Source organism: Schistocerca piceifrons, unplaced genomic scaffold, assembly GCF_021461385.2.
Source record: "Schistocerca piceifrons isolate TAMUIC-IGC-003096 unplaced genomic scaffold, iqSchPice1.1 HiC_scaffold_550, whole genome shotgun sequence".
In the NCBI taxonomy this organism is placed as follows: domain Eukaryota; kingdom Metazoa; phylum Arthropoda; class Insecta; order Orthoptera; family Acrididae; genus Schistocerca; species Schistocerca piceifrons.
In genome coordinates this window covers 17,085-34,703 of record NW_025728789.1, presented here as the reverse complement: position 1 = coordinate 34,703, position 17,619 = coordinate 17,085, and the positions used below count along the sequence as shown (strand labels likewise).

Sequence of the window (17,619 nt, the reverse complement as noted above, 5' to 3'; positions counted from 1 at the left end):
TTACTCACTCCGCATGTGCTTTCACAGACCTGAAGATTGTCTGTAGTTGGACTGTGTTTGAAGTTAAGCAGAGCTGTTCGTCTGCCCCTGCTTGCCAATCGACACTCATCATTCCATCAAGGTACAGGCCATTGTCTGGGATGGTTACTAGACCTGAGGATGGTCTCTGTGGCAGCCCTTTGGACCTCAGTGATATGGGCCACTGCCTCCTGTGCACAATCCTTTCACTCAAAAATAGCCTATCAACTGTACTGTAACCAATTTGCCCTTTGTATCATGCGTCTGGCTTGTCTTCTGTAGGCCACTGTCCTAGTCGGCAGACGGATCCACAATGGGAAGTGGTCAGTAGAAGGGAAGTCAGTAGCCACTTTCCACTGAACTGAGTCTGCAATAGCTGGGGAACGAAAACAAAGGCCAATGGCTGAAAAAGACCCTGTAGCTGTGGAAAAGTGAGTTATCTGACCTGCATTCAGAAGGCAGATATTCTCAGGAGGGAACCTCCCCATCACACCCCCCTCAGATTTAGTTATAAGATGGCACAGTGGATAGGCCTTGAAAAACTGAACAAAGATCAATCGAGAAAACACGAAGAAGTTGTGTGGAACTATGAAGAAAATAAGCAAAATATACAAACTGAGTAGTCCATGCGCAAGACAGGCAACATCAAGGACATTGTGAGCTCAGGAGCGCCGTTGTCCCGTGGTTAGCGTGAGCAGCTGCGAAACGAGAGGTCCTTGGTTCAAGTCTTCCCTCGAGCGAAAAGTTTCTTTTCGCAAAGTTATGATCTCCCCGTTCGTTCATTGACATCTCTGTTCACTGTAATAAGTTTAGTGTGTGTGTTTTGCGACCACACCGCAAAACCGCGCGATTAGTAGACGAAAGGACGTGTCTCTCCAATGGGAACCGAAAACATTTGATCGCAAGGTCATAGGTCAACCGATTCCTCTACAGGAAAACACCTCTGATATGTTCTATACGACACTGGTGACGGCATGTGCGTCACATGACAGGAATATGTTGTGGACCCACCTAACTTGTACACTTTGTGAGTGGGTAAAAAGATTCTTCTACCTTGCCCGATTTAAGTTTACTTGTGGATGTGATAATCACTCCCAAAACAGTGATGAAAACATAAGAGTTTGTCACACAAACTGCAACAAATGAATGCAACAGTTTCACAGTTTTCCCTGTGCTCTGTCAAAACGTATGTTTTGTTTCGATGTTTGTTTAGGTGTAGCGTCCCCATACTACGGTGCAGTTACCTCGCATCGGACGGACGATCAGATAATAATTGTCTGAAAATAAAAAATTAAACTTTTCACGCAAGGGAAGACTTGAACCAAGGACCCCTCGTTCAGCAGCAGCTCACGCTAACCACGGCGCTCCTGTGCTCACACTATCCTTAATGTTGCCTATGTTGCACATGAACTTCCCAGTTTGCATATTTTGCTTATTTTTTTCATAGTTCCACACAACTTCTTCCTGTTTTCTCGATTGATATGTGTTCAGTTTTTCAAGGCCTATCCACTGTGCCAACTTATAACTAAATCTGAGGGGGGTGCGATGAGGAGGTTCCCTTGTCAGAATGGAAGAGTTGCTCAATCATCATCAGACTGTGGAGCAAGCGGTAGCCGAGCCCCACAGCACATTGTGGGCATTGAAATCCCCCACACGGAGGAATGGGTGTGGGAGTGCCCATATGAGTTTTGCCAGTGCGTCTACATCCAAAGCATCACCAGGCGGCATGTACAATCAACACACTGAAAATTATAGGGTGCAAGAACTTTCGCAGCAATTGCTTGTATGGTCGCGGTAAGAGGGACAGGAGAGGAGTGGCATCTGTCGTCAAGAAAAATAGCTACTCCACCTGAAGCCCTGTCTCCAGTGGTATTATCCTTCCTGTATGCATGGTAGCCCCTTAATAAAAGTATGTTGGTGACTAAGATGGTTTTCTTGTAAGCAGATGCAGGAAGGTTTCTCCTGGACCAGTAGCTGCAATTCTTCCAAATGTCAGCAATATCCATTCAAATCCCAATGCAACACTGAAGTCCCTGTGGAAGCTATAGGTTAGCGATGGTGGTTGTTTTCTTTCACTCTTGGAGGCAGTGATTTACTGGGGAGGTCAAGAGGAATGTCAGCCGGTTCCTTGCTCTCTGGTTCCTCTAACTGGAAGTCTATATCCTCAAGAGCATAGTACCCCATCAGAAAGGGAGAGCTCGCCTATCCAAAGGTTTAACTACCACTTTCTTGGACTTAGAACTTACTGAACTTTACTGACTTGTTGCCTCGGTTGCGGGGATGGCTTAGCTGGCTTCTGATGTTGGGTAGTGGTATGTGGCCCAGGTGGTAAGCCTATTGCCGACAGCTTCCAAATGACATCAGTTGCAAGTGGAACATTTCTCCCCCCCACCCCCACAGGTACATCAGCAACTGCATGTGCTCATACTTTAATCTGTGGTCTGAGTTTGTGTGGAGGCATCACACTTAGCAATTTGTGTCTGAAGGGCTGATGCAAAAGAAGTAGCAAAAACTGGTGGTTACATGGCTTTGAAAGCTTTTTTAGCTTCACTGTAGGGTATGTGTGTCTATTCTCTACTCCTGAATTTTCCTTCCTGTGTTGTACATCTCGCACTTTCTGCACCACACTGGGTGATCCTCGGAGCAGTTTACACACCTCTGAGGAAGGATACAAGAATTGGCCGACTCTTGAGCTGAGCCTCCACAATTGCCACACGCAGCCTTCCCATTACACCCCATAGTAGTATGGGCGAGCCTTACAGCGGATATAGCCTGCAAGGATATGTTCGGGTAATACTGAAGTACTAAATGTTAGACTGAATGTTGCTGATTTTTTCCAATTTGCCCTTGAGTCACCTCATAATTCTGCACTTCCATGACGCCCATATTTTTCCCGTTCTTCACGTAGCTCTGCGGTGTCCACCTCCATTATATTGGAGCAGGTAACCACGCCCTTACTAAAGTTGGGGGTATTATGCAACTCAGCCTTGACTGGGTAGTCACCTAAGGCCTTACATCCTAGAAGCTTATATACTTGGTTGGAATTAGGAGATTCAACTAAAAGTGTTCCATTACGAAGTCATTTGACACCAGCAATACCTTCCAATGCCTTGTGAATATAGAAAGCGGATATACTCTCAAAAGTTCCCCCTGTTCGCCTGATTACAATGAAAGTGTTATGGCACACTAATGCCCTGTTACTATGACTCTGAGACTTCTTTTCGGGAGGACTGACCAAACTAGCTCTATTAGAGGAGTGGATGTAAGTACTGCCTGACAGTATAGTTTGATGAAACTGTTCCATAGGGATCGCACGAGACACTACGGAAGCAACTGTCAACCCAGGCAGAGCCCTGCATGCCAGAGCAAGCCTTCTACAACTGGGGGTGGCAGGTGTCCCAGAGGTTGGCCGCTAGAGACGGATTTACCTCAACAGCCATTCACCTCATCAGCATGTACTGCACCTTTTCTCCGAAACACACAACATTTCACCATTGCGCCACATGGTGGTCACTGAAGTATGATCACAGCTTATGGAGACCGAAGACTGGTGGCACTTACCAGTCCCCAGCTCAGGCACTGCAGGGTCGCCAAGCCCATACTCACAATTTAAAGCTGAGCCCTTGATGGGTTCCTTGATGAGCAGATATTTCAAAGATTTCCCATATCATGCTCCACTACTTACTGTACCACTCTTTAATCATCACAAAAACCAGTTTTGTTTTAGATAATATCATGGGAGGCATGTTTCTAATCTGCATGTTATCTGTCATTTTATGATTTAGAGTTATTAGAGAACTCCTTTTTTCTGGCAGAAAATATTTCAAAATTTTTCCACACATTTTGAAACCAGATCTTGGAGGCATGACAACAAATTCAAACCTTAGCAGCCTCTTTGATGTCAAATGAGAAAATCAAAAAATACAAATCAAATCTAAAACATTATTTGTGAGAATGAAAAGGCGTATAAAAAAACAAGTACAACAATTCATCTGGTGGTTACACGAAAACTGTACACACTGACACCATGATCAATAAAAGTAACTGCATGCAGAGATCACTTTTACATGTAAGACACTAGTGCCAGAATGTAGAACATTCATGGCAACAGATCAGCAGGCATTTTTCTACTAGCCACAAGACCAAAACATTGTTACAAGCTACTGAATTTTATTACCTTTTAGTAAACTTTTTGAGCTGCAGAGTTTAATTGCAGTGCAAACTGCTTGAGGATCCATAGTTTCTGACAACAATGTAATTACTAGATCAGCATACTGATTAACAAAATCATTGCATTCTTTTGCTACTGTTCTTGGCATATAGTTACAGATATCGTGAACTATTGCCTTTATCTCATCCTGAAAAAATGAGACAAGAGGCAACTGATTAGATTTTGAAATGTGAATCTGTCATCTTTTATATTTTCTGGATAATTAGTAAAAAACAACACAAGCAATCAATTCTTAAAAGATTGATACCATACATGAAAGAAATAATGATTCAAATAAATACAACCTCCGTTGGCTTATCCTTCAATTGCTCTTGTATCTTCGTTAGGACAAATTCACAGATCACACAAGCTTCACCACGATACTTTTGAATTTCACTATGGATTATGTCCTGTGGCATTAAATGATGTTGACTGGCTGATGGAATCTCATTTGACACTGAAATTAATGTCAATTTTTGCAATTATTATATTTAAATATCTTAGTACACATAGCATGAAGTTTTAGATGTAGCAACATGTGTAACACAACAAAGAAATATTAATAATTCACTACTGGACAATAATAACTTACAAGTATCAATCATTGGCTTTGGTGAAGGATCACACAGCTTCAAATAAGCACAAACTTCCTGTGGTGTAAAATCAGCCACTAACATATCCACCAATTGATCAGAATACTCTTCAACAAATTTTTCACACTCTGCAGCCAATGACTTGGCAAGTTTAGTGCACAAACCATCCAAAGCACGCTTAATGCTTGCCTGGAAAGAAAAAATGTTAATCCTCAAGTCTGTAATGACATACTGGCAATAAAAATCTCTACATAAACTTTACAGGGAGAAGACAACAGGAGAAGCACTAGTCTGATCATACGAGCAGAAAATTTGAAGTGACCAATGGCTCTACGAACATTGTGTTTTCATTGGAAAATTAGTGTGACAGTAATATAATACGTTTTATGTGCATAAATTCTGAGATTTAGAAAATATATTAGAGTTTATATTGATCTATATCCATTCCAATTTGCTTTACAATCTTATGCTTACAACCATCACAGCTGGTTTAAGGAAGACTGAAGAGAGATTTGAACCCAGGAACAGAAAGAGCATTGTGAGTTATTCATCAACTTTAGAACTGCCACTAACTACTTCTCATACTGGTCACATATGTAACCAACAGCCAAAGCATGATTCTGCGAAAATTTTTAATGTTCCATGAAAACTATTTTTAATCTTATCTGGATCACAGATGCAGTTTGATCCTGAGCAGGCTAAAAATTAATTATATATTCCATGTAGATCTAATAGGATTAAAGAAAGAGATGTGTCATTTATACTGCAATGAGTATAAACTCAAAAGTATACAAATAAATAATTCCACAGTGATAGAAATACACAAAAAACATAGTTTTTAACTCCCTATCAGAAAATTTAATTCTTTCTGCTGTTACAGTACAGCAAATTCACACTGGATACAGGGAAATTTTTATGAAATATTTCTGAAAGTAATACACCATGAACAGTAAGAGAGATGCTATGATCTGCTTATTTTCAACTAAAAGTCAAATTTACATACTAGAATACTTCAAGACAGATATTTCATACATAAAATGGACTTTAAGTAACTTATGCTACAGTAAATTGAACCTCTAACCATTATGCTAAATTAGTCTTATTGAATAACTTTACTGTAAGTACCATGCAGAAATAGGACTGTGAGGTTTATCGATTTCAATACTTCTTTCATTGATAACTTACAATTTGATCGCAAAATTGAAGGCCACAAAAAGTTCTGGCATGCTGATTTATAAACTTGTAATGTTACTGGAGTTACCTCTTTCACAGAACTCTTATTAAATTTTGAGATCTATATGCAAAATAATGGTCTCAGGATAAGTAGCAGCTGTGAATGGTCTGCTTGCTGACATTTTTAGAAACATTTTCCATATGCATCCCAATATATAGATGCCCATCTGCTACTCAGCATTTCTGCTATATGGTGAGTAGTACGATACTGTTACAGTCCATCCTGGACTTTCCATTGTTGGGTATAAAGATAAAATTACATGACATACAAAGGCAGGTGACCAGTTCTTAAGACAGAAGGGTGAATAATGAGCAGATTAAATGAATAAAATGCACTCCAAGATTAAATTCGCAGTTGAACATCAACCTGAAAGGATTAATTCTCTTTATGTGTCTCCAACCTCAGTAACAATACTTTATTATTAATAAAGGTGATACCTTTCTATTATGAAGAGTTTGGTACTCTGTTTTTATCTTTAACATGCTTGCGACTTGGCTATCAGAAGGGTTTGGTAGAAGTCTTCAATAGTGATAAACCACTGTTGCTAGCATACACCACTATTGGCACTGTATGTCCACAATGCTTTGGAACATTAGTCATGCTGTTGCCACACATGCCCTTTCTTTTATGGCATCTGTTAAGACACACCTGTCTTTGGTTTTATTGGCTTGTTGCAACTCTGTAACAGAATGTCAGCCACATGGTATGCGGTTTTATGATATACCAACTAACCCAACGACAATACTGTCCACTATCAATGCCCATATTGCTGCATACATTGTCCATAATGAGTGACCTTTAATGGTGCCCTTCTTGTCGTGCATATGCTAATTATTATTCAGTACAAGTATCTCCCCTCCTTCTCACGTATGCACAAAAATCTGTCGAGGATATCTACAATGTGTCATGATAACTGGTCATTACTCTCTGTATCCATGAAAACTATAATGTTCTCACTTTTCTGATGCAATAGCTACTATGTACCTGCAAAATCCTCCCTGCTGCTACTCACCAATCAATTTTGGCCATTCTTCTAAATATTCAGCTCTTCAGACTAATGATATCTTTTCTTTACCTCCTGCCGATAAAGTACAGTTATACAATTTGGTAGCTGTAGCCCAGCCACAACATGACTGTACATAAAGCTTATAAAAGTCAGGAGAATAAAATACACCATTTTTAAACTTTCTTTACTTATATGTTCAGATTTGTTTTGTACTTATAGTTTTCTTTTTCAGTAATACCAGGGACTTGCACAATAGGTGGAACCAAGCAATAACTGTTAAGTCGAATTCGCATAACTCTGAGTCCAATTTTGCACCTGTATAACTGCAAATTATGTTCAAATGGGACCAGAGACTAAAGAAAACAATGTAATTTACAAAAGTTTAATAAACTGTTCAAAATAATACAACAATTATTACAATAAAGTATTGTGTATTGCAACAATGTAAACCAAGGTCACCCAACGAGAATTTTTCTCTCTTCTCATGCAATATTTTGCTTTTAGCACGCCAACAAATATTTTATTCTCTGTTTTGTATCCAAAATTTGAATTTTGTTGGAGCCCTTTTTTTCTAAAATATGTAACCCTTTTTCAAATGAATGTCAACTTTGCAACCATCATGTGATCTTCTGATTGAAATGGGTCTAAAGAATCAGGTTATTCAATGGTTTGCTCTTGCTTATGTACTTCTACAAGCTCATCAATTGTTAGCTCCCGATTGTGGGAACCCAGCAGTTCTTTAATGTCATACCATCCATCTCCACATTTAGTTGTCTGGCAAGATCAACCACTTCTTCAATCACATTACCAATTTGATCAGAATCATGTGGTGATTCCCCCTGGATTTGAGTATTGGTGGGAGGAATCCAGATGCCATTTAAAGTTTGAGAAATTTCATTCCAAGACTGTCCAATAATTTGCACAGCATCTAAAACTTTGAATTACTTCGAAAAGTCCTTAATAGAGAGCTCATTGTTTTGTCTCACAGCTTCATAAGCAAGCAGTCATCTTCTGTTTTACAGTTTAAAACTTTTAATGACTCCCTGGTCCATTGGTTGAAACAAGCCAGCTGTATTCGTTGGCAAAAATACAACTTTCACACATGGGTCAAAATTAGAGTAACAGAAGGTTGACCCGATTTGTCGTCGATTAATAGCATCACATTAAATGCTATTTGTTTCAACTAGCAATAACGTTCGACTTCATACCTGATGTGAAGAACAAACCAGTCCTCAAAAATGGAAACTGTCACGCAAGCTTTAACATTCGATTCTCAAATTGTTGTAATGAGAATGAAGATACAAGCATACATAATAAGATTACCAGGTATGTGAGAGGCTTGAAGACTTCTTAAGTAACAAAACCCAGTGTGTTTTCCTCAATGGAACGTGTTCCTCAGAGCCGAGGGTACCATCAAGAGCACCCCAGAGGAGCATGACTGGACTGCTGTTCTTTTCTATACACGTAAATGATTTGGTAGACAGGGTACGCAGCAGTCTGCAGCTGTATGCTGCTCGTGCTGTGGTGCATGGGGAGTGTTGTTACTGAGTGACTGTAGGAGGGTACTAGATGACTTTGACAAAATTACTAGGTGGTATAATAAATGGCAGATAGCTCTAAACGTAGTTAATGCAAACGAGTAGGAGAAACACACTCACAATGGTCGAGTAGAGTATTAGTAGGATCCTGCTTGACATAGTTACATCAACACAGATGAATGGTCGACTTTGGTTTACTGGGAGAATTTTATGAAAGTGTGGTTGATCTGTAAAGGAGATTGCATATAGGATGCTAGCATGATCCATTGTTGAGTACAGTTTGAATGTTTGGTATCTGCATCAGGTCTGATTAAAGGGAAACATTGAGGCAATTCGGAAGTGGGCTGCTAGATTTGTCACTGGTAGTTTCAAAAAATGGCTCTAAGCACTATGGGACTTAACATCCGAGGACATCAGTCCCCTAGACTTAGAACTGCTTAAACCTAACCAACCTAAGGACATCACACTGGTAGGTTCAAACACACAAGTACTACATAGATGCTTCAGGAATTCAAATGAGAATCACTTGAGAGAAGGTGACATTCTTTTTGGAGAAGCACTACTGATAAAATTTAGAGAACCAGCATCTGATGCTGACTGCAGAATAATTGTATTTCCACTCGTGTACATTTTGCATAAGAACCACGAAGATAAGATCAGAGAGATTAGCACTCATATGGAGGCATACAGACTGTCGTTTTTCCACCACTCTATTTGTGAGAGGAATGGGAAAGAAAATTACTAGTGCTAGCACAGGGTACCTAGGATACCCTTTGTCATGCAACATACGGTGGCATGCAGAGTATGTATTTAGATATAGATGTAGACCCAGCTTTGGATTATTTTTTACAGCCCTTTGATTTTCTGAGCACTAAACTACGAGAGGTTTTAATTTATAATAACCACCACTGTCAATCCATCTTTGGAGGCTTTGAAACCTGGAAAGGTTCTCTCTTTATGTAGAATGAAAGTTTTTTTTTTTTTTTTTTTTTTTTTTTTTCTTTTTTTTTTTAGGCATCTTCTTCCAGAACAGACCAGTTTTATCTATGGTGAACATGGTTTGGGTGGCATGGCCACCTTCTTGTACCATCACCTTGATTTTCTTGGGATAGAGTAACCCAGTCTCTTTACTACCACTTGCATAATCTCCACTTTCTGCTATGACAATTTTTGAATTGGTTACACCAACCATTGTTAGCTTTAAAACTTTCATCTTTGGCTGCCTCCCCAGCTGCTTTTTTAAGTCTCTCAAAAATCAGCTTAGCATTAAAGCACACTTTGTTGTGATCAACAGGAAAGTTTTTTTCCCACTCTAACTTGATTATCAGCCTATAATATTAACATTGTTCTCATCTGAGCAATAATACCAAGACTTTATGAATGACACTTGAATCCAAGGATTGAGTATTTTTCTCAGCTTCTTCAATTTTTTCTTTGCCTTTGATAGTTTATGTGACTGTTTATTCCAGTACATCAACCTTCTTTGCATTTTTCACAAATTCTAATTTTTGCATTGAAGTCTTTGACAATATTAAGTTTAGATTCCTAGGATGATAATTATCTCTTTTCATTTTTATGCAAATAAATCAGTTCTGCTTCATTTGGATAACATAGTTAATACCTATCAATAGTGCCAGCTCCATGGTTAAAACAGTACTGCACAAAACAAACTTGAACCTGTCATAAGCTGAACACTGTGCTGGCAGCACAGGGGAATAGAGGTGCATGGCACTCAAACATATGGAGCGCATTAGTCCAGATATGCATAAAACAGTAGTGTAAGTTGAGGTATTACTGTATTTGTAATTGACCACACTGTGTCTATTCATTACTATTTCCCTCTTATTTTATTTGTGCCTGTTTGATACACATTATATCTGAACCAACACATATTGCAAAAACTGAAAGTGTCCCTGTATGTTACTAAGAGAGAGAATCCCTGCTCTTTGTCAGTTCCAAAAACTCTTTTGCCCTAGCAAAACTAAGCATACATTTCTGTCTAAGAACCTGTCTGGCACATGGAATCTCAAGTAATGGGCTTACAGTTAAAATTACCTCGGGCTGTCACCAATCCTACCACAAGAATCTTCATGTTTTCCAATTCCGTCAGTCCCTCACTCTCGTTTATCTGGTTCTTCATAACCTTACAATCCAAGCTTTAAGCAAACTCAACAGCCCCCACTCCTTCCACATAATCCCTTTACTCTGCTTACAACTTCCATAATTCTATTGCAGTAGTAGAGACTCTTGTCCCTGAACAGTTGAAACAGAATTTCCAGCACCACCTGAGGAAGCTGTCCTAGATACTCCTGTCCTATGCCCACATGGGATTAAGAGTAACCAAGAAAAGAGCCTACCACTCTCATCCAACTACATCAGCTCGTCGCGGCTCCCTGGCCACACCTCGCTGTCTTACTCTGCCTTCCTTATCCCCAAAACCTTTCTCCACCCTCTACGAAACCCACTACTTCTGAACACCCATCCTGTAACATTGTTTTCAACTATTCACGCAGCACTCTGGCTTCTACAGAAGTCCGAGTGCTTTCTGCAAGCCTCACCTTTAGCCTCAAACCTATACAAGGATCTTCTTTCCTTTACCTGTTCTCTGCAGTAGAAACATTTCTTTTCCACGTAACCCACTGACAAAAGATAACCAAAATTACACATAAAACCTTGTTTAAAACTGTTTCAACCTCCCTTCAATGCGATCCTCCTCCCCTTCCATCCAGTCATCCCCCCCTTTCAGAACTTTCTTAAATCTAACCTGGCCTCACCTTCCTCTCCTAAATCTGCCCCGAGTCCAACATCACTTCTACAGAACACACAACTGACCGTAAACTGAAAACTAATTGAGACCTTATCACCCATCCTTTACACAAAGGTGTCATCACAGTGGTTACGAATCATAGTGACTACATGGCTGACGGTCTCTGCCACACTTAACAACAGAGTTACATCACCAGCAAGTTAATGCAGCCTGTGTACCCATGTGTGTATTTCTATTATTTCCAAGGAAGGGTACTGTCCAGAATCTTGGCGATAATTTCAGTTGTGTTTATGCACAATTACGCTCAGTTCTTCAACTGTTAATAACAGTCTTTATTACTCCCCTGTATACTTCTAGTAGACTATCTAGGTCCTGGTATTTTCATCAGCACTACAACCCTAGGGAGGAGCTACATTTGATCTACAAAATAAAATTCCTCTGAATGCCCACAATTTGATGAGACTGCAGTGGTTACAAAACTGGCTAATCATATACTACATAAGATTTAAAAGTGGTCAACCGCAGTTTCTACCAAAATTAACTGCTATTGGTCACAAGTGTAGTCCATCAAACACCAGCGACTTACTTCCAACACTCCCCAGAGCTTACCCGACAGTAACCAAAGTAGTTTTACATTACTTTCCTTCTATGTAGCAACATTCCATCCCAAATGGACACATGCACAATCTGTGTCAGCTCAAAAAAATATTTCTACCCTTAGCTAAGACCCAGTCTCAAATCCTGTTCCTTAAATGCTGCCTACGTCACGGAATCCCACGACTGCCTAACTATAGAAGTTTGCTTCAAAATGACCTTCAAATTTACAGATGCCTCCAATCTCTTATCCCTCAATAACACAATACAACAGAAACAAATATTCATGATGGCATCTCTATACCACCTAAGCTGCAATACTGTTTCTGTGAAACCCGGTGACCTAAACCATAATCTCCCAAACGGACACACTTGCTCTCCAACACCTGAGATACTACTTCAGACACCACCTCAAAAATAATCACATTTGCCGACACCCAATTACTGCATCAGAGCAACACTACACTTCTACCCCAGTGAAGCACCACCCCCTCCCCCACAAATCAACCACTCATAGCCCAGACTACACTTTGCTCGGCTTTTCTATCTGCCAAATCTGTAAAACTCACTCCAAATATCCCACAAAATCCAGAAACTAAACATATCAAACACCCTGTTTCAACCTATCCACTAAGAATGTATATATTACAGAAGTTTCACTCCTATTAAAGGCCTCAACTTCAGATCAACACCAAGTTCAATCACGATCTTCCAGCATCCTTCAGACTCCAAATCCACCAGCCCATTCCTTACATGTCCAACTGCCACCTTCCTGGGTGTTTACTACTTCCTACTTCTCTTGATGGCTTCATCCATGCCATGACATGTCAATGTCAGACCTACTCAACAACACCTTTATTTTGACTGCTGTCGTTCCTGTCACACCAACAAAATCCCTTAGATATAGCCTGGCCACCACTGGACACTGCATCTGCAGTGGCAATACTTCCCTTGCTTAGTATGCTCAAGGTCTGACTCAGACCTTCAGATACCAGCACTCCTCCCCAGACCAAGTCTTCAAATAAATTTCCTGTGCCATATCCTCACACTCTTAATCCCCACCACTCCTACGGAACAACTGAGCCACATCCTTTGCCAGGGCTTCAACTACCTATCCTCATACTCAGAGATGGGAGACATCCCACCCACAATACTTCCCACCCCTCCTAAGGAAGTATTCTGCTGTCCAACCTACCTATATAATACAACCACTTTCCATATGGGTCTTATATCAGTGGAAAACCAATGTGCAAGACCTGTCCAAATTACCCAAGCATATCCTGCTCCAGTCCCTTCACAGTCTTATCCTATCACATCAGAGGCAGGGTCACCTGTGAAAGCAGCCATATTATATACCAACACTGCTGCAATTTTTATGCAACATTTTACAAGGTCATGGCCACCAACCAACTGTCCCCCCAAACGAATATGGCCACTTTGCGACAGAACACACTGCTGAGCACAAAATATTCTATTTCAATGGCTGCTTCATAACGTGCCATCTTGATACTTCCTGCAGCACCATCTTTTTTGAATATGTAGGTGGGCCTTATACTTGCAACACTTTCTTCGTTCCTTCCTGGCATTAATCTCTAACAGCCCTCTGCACCCACATCCTCTTCATCAATCTCCACTTCCTCCGTTCCGTCAGTCCTTCCCAAACCACTCCCCCACTATCTGGTTACGGTGCTGTGTGCTGCAATCCTACCCCAACACCTGCTGCCTTTCCTCTCCAGTATTCTCATCTCTTAGGCCTACCACCCCCCTCTGAGCAATCGGCCATCCTTCCTATCTCCTTTCTTCCCTTATCCACCCCAACTGACAACCCCTCATCCGTGACTGACAGGAGGGCAACTGCACAAACAGTAATCACTATACAAGGATCTGAACAACAAAGTTGTTGACAGTTTTTTACTGGATAGCTAACACCCAGAGATGGGATTGTTGATGCCTCCCATTCTGTTCACCACTGTTCATCACTCTGTTGTTCAGGTACTAGTTGCTGATGAGGTATGCGGCCATAACCCAACATTTGCATATCATTTTCATTGTGTGCAACATGTACTTTAGGTGACATAATTTTCTAAACTATGTTGTGAAAGTGCACAGAAAGTGGTAAGTCTGTAACAATTCTGTTAAGCAAACAATACTTTAAGTTAACAGGCAGCACATGAATGAACCTAAAACATAAATACCTAGCTGTTGCTGTCGCAACCCTATTGTGTGCACATACAAATGTGAACCAATACCACAGCCCTGCCCATACTCTTCTTCTTACCCATTTTTGATTGAGGTATAGTGGCCATACTCTCTGCTTACAAATTTTTTCAACAGTTTTTCCATTGGTTGTCTCTTATCTGGATAATAAAGGATATTAAAAAAGTTAATTTAAAAAACGCTGTTCTACTGTGAGCTATATATACATTCACTAAGCTGGTTATGCCTGTCAAAATGCAATTAGATAAATGTTTTTATGATAACAAGGTTTAGCAACTCTTTGGTTTCGTTTGCATTGCAGAAAGCTACACTAGCTGCTTAAGTAACAAACAGATTGATATCACATGTCCATGGACAAAGATGTTGTTCCACAGAGTTCAACCTCATGTGGCCATTACTGCTCTTATTTTATTTCAATGATCCATCATCTATTTTGCAGGTGGTACTACGCTTCATGTTGTGAAAGTTTACTTTTCACTGTGAAACAAAAAAGGCTGTGGTTACACCGAATCTAGGTGACTGAAAACAATGGTTTGCTACAGATGTGTGGCAACATTTATGCACTGCCATAGAGACATACTAGGTCACATTATGTGATAGGTTGTGGTGGACACTAAGAGCAACTGTGCTCGGCACCACTTTAACTATTAGGGTTTTTCTTTTGATGTACAGACTGTAGTATTGTTGTCAAGGTGGGAGAGAAGTACCAACAAAGAAAATAAGTAATGATGTGAAAGCAACAACCAAGCTGAGAATTTAGCTAGTAAATAATGATCTTCTGAAAGTGATCAACAGTTTTTGTACAAACTCCAAGTTTTGAAAATACGCAACGCATCCATTTAATATTTTCAGGAATAGCTGTTTTTAACTGGAAAAAGCTTATGGCAGTTACTTTTGCCATACAAATCAGGAAGGTAGCACATTTTGAATATTTTCATTATGAAACACTATGTATTCACTGTACAAAAGGTGATAATGCAAACATTTATTCACTTTGAGAGTGAAAAATCCAACACGGAGAGCAGCAAAATTCACAGCTACAAAAGGATTTGAGAATCCAAGCAGATATAGAATTTCTAGTAGCTAGTAGAAGTATATTCAGAAACAGATTTGATGTTTTACTTTGTAATTACTTATTCTGAAGAAAAGCACAAGACTGTAAGTAAATGTTTTCAATTAAGAAATTACACAACATTATGTCTATCACGAATATGGCCTGTCACATAACTAACTAAACTCTACAAGATTAAGTAATTTCCTACATCATCTCATTATGCAACAGTATTTAAATACTGTTTAGCGATGCTACTTACCTCAGTCTTGTTATTTTTCAGTGTGTTCTGGAGATCCTGCACAGCAAGAAGACACAATGGACAGGAAGGCTTGTCATATACAACATTTGAAAGATCAATTAATGCCTTCTCTGAAGGGCATATTCCTAATCTTGGGCACACCTGTTTTAACAAATTTCAATTTCAGTAAAACAAGCACAAATAAAAATTCAGCTACACGAGTTGGATGAATTTGTAACATCTTGCATATAGAGAAAACCCTTGTGCGTCATGAATGTTATCCATTTACCTGAGATGGGTCAATCTCCTGTGCAAGGAGAGCGATTGCAGCATCACCATAATTCTGCACAAAGTCTCTGCACTGATCTTCAAATTCTTTTGGTAGCTCGGAACATGCTTTCTTAACAGCACGCTCAATTTGGGCCTGTAAAAAATATTTGTAAATAAGACAAACATTTGTTATTTCTTTGCTCTCTGCAACTTTTAGCATGAATCAGCTATCAGCCGCATCAGAACTGTTACAAACCTCAGTGGAAGGTGTTGTCAGAACCTGTTGCAAATAATGTAAAAATAATTCACAGAATTCACAGAGCTGACGGTTTTGAACTGTGTTTGCTGTTTGAAGCACCATCCTATCAATAGGCAGCTGATTCACTTCTAGATGAGATACTTTCACATCTGAAACACATGAAACAAACTTCTTAAAAAAAAACCACTTCAAAACACAGTGGCTTAAGATTCCTTATTTATATATTATGTGTGTGATACCATTCCCAGAATGGCAAGGGCCATTACCATTCTTTTCCAAAGGAACACGATGGAGTTGTTTGTAACTGTTTGCTTCATCTTGTCCAATGATGGGCTGAGCTGATTGTAAAGGAGTAAGTGGCACTATAACTGGTTCATCATCCGCAGAAGCGTATTGTAATTTTTGAGCTGTTTTAAATGGAAGAAGTGGCCAGAGTGGTCCCTGTGAAGTTTGAACAGATCTTCAAGTATACGAAAATAACAATTAACAACAATCACTTAAAACTTCCAGGCTGATAGGCCGTAGTTGAAGTATAAAACTGTCTCCTGATGTTTCGTCTCCGACTGCGGGAGACCGCTTTACCTCCGAGGATGTCTCCTGCAGTCAGAGACGAAACGTCAGGAGACAGTTTTATACTATGACCACGGCCTATCAGCCCGGACGTTTTAAGTGAAGACAATACCGGCCGTGAAAGCTTACATTGTATGAATTAACAACAACATTGCATGTATCTGTATTCCAACAGGGAAAAGTCATTAGAAATATAAGTTTCAAAAGCCGAATCTAGTGAAAGAAAGAAAATACTCCAAATTATAAATACATATGCCAACATTAACGTAATAACATAGTGCTGTCAACACCTGAAAGGGAACTATCTATTGACACACAGTCAGCACAGACTCAGAGGAAATATCATTCTTGTGAAATAAAACTGGCTCTTTAATCACGTTAAGTAATGTGTGATACTGACACAATCTCAACTTTACTCCATGCTTCCATATTTGCAGAAGGCTTTAGACACCATTCCTCACAACTGGTTTTGAAGTAAATTGCATGCCTGTGGAGAATCGTTGCAGTTGTGCGACTGGATTCGTGATTTCCAGTCAGAAAAGTCACAGTTCATAGTAACTTTGAAATCTCACTGAGTGTTATATGCCCTCTCCTCCTCCTCCTCCTCTTCTATACAAGCAATTTAGGAGACAATTTGAGCAGCTTCTTTGGATTGTTTGCAGGTGATGTTTTCTTTTACTGTGTAGTGAAGTAGTCAGGAGATCAAAACCAATTGCAAAATAATTTAGACATGATATCCATATGGTACGAAAAGTGAAAATTGAACTTTAACAATAAGTAGTAAGAGAGCATCCAGGTACATATTAAAAAAGTAATCTGTTAAATTTCAGTTACATGGTGACTCGTACAAACTGAAGGTTGAACTAAACAGCTAGGGACTGCAATTACAATTGGAACCATCACATAGAAAATGCTGTGGGAAAGGTGAACCACAGACAGCATTTAATTGGGGCAACACTTCGAAGAGGCAACAAATCTACTAAAGAGAATGTCTACAATATATCTGAATAATGAGAATGTCTAATGTTCCAACTGCTATTTACTTACAAAA

At 39.7% G+C, this 17,619-nt stretch overlaps 1 protein-coding gene across 1 annotated transcript in view; it reads right to left on the bottom strand.

Annotated features, from left to right (window-relative positions):
* The window catches only part of LOC124757566 (prosaposin-like), a gene marked incomplete at its 5' end in the record, with an annotated part of 42,085 nt that overhangs the window by 12,833 nt on the left and 11,633 nt on the right, over positions 1–17,619 (bottom strand). The window contains 7 exons of the mRNA XM_047249067.1: positions 4,196–4,376; positions 4,534–4,685; positions 4,821–5,010; positions 15,491–15,631; positions 15,759–15,893; positions 15,996–16,147; positions 16,265–16,439. Coding sequence (XP_047105023.1) covers positions 4,196–4,376; positions 4,534–4,685; positions 4,821–5,010; positions 15,491–15,631; positions 15,759–15,893; positions 15,996–16,147; positions 16,265–16,439 — 1,126 coding nt within the window. The remainder of the gene's footprint in view (positions 1–4,195; positions 4,377–4,533; positions 4,686–4,820; positions 5,011–15,490; positions 15,632–15,758; positions 15,894–15,995; positions 16,148–16,264; positions 16,440–17,619) is intronic.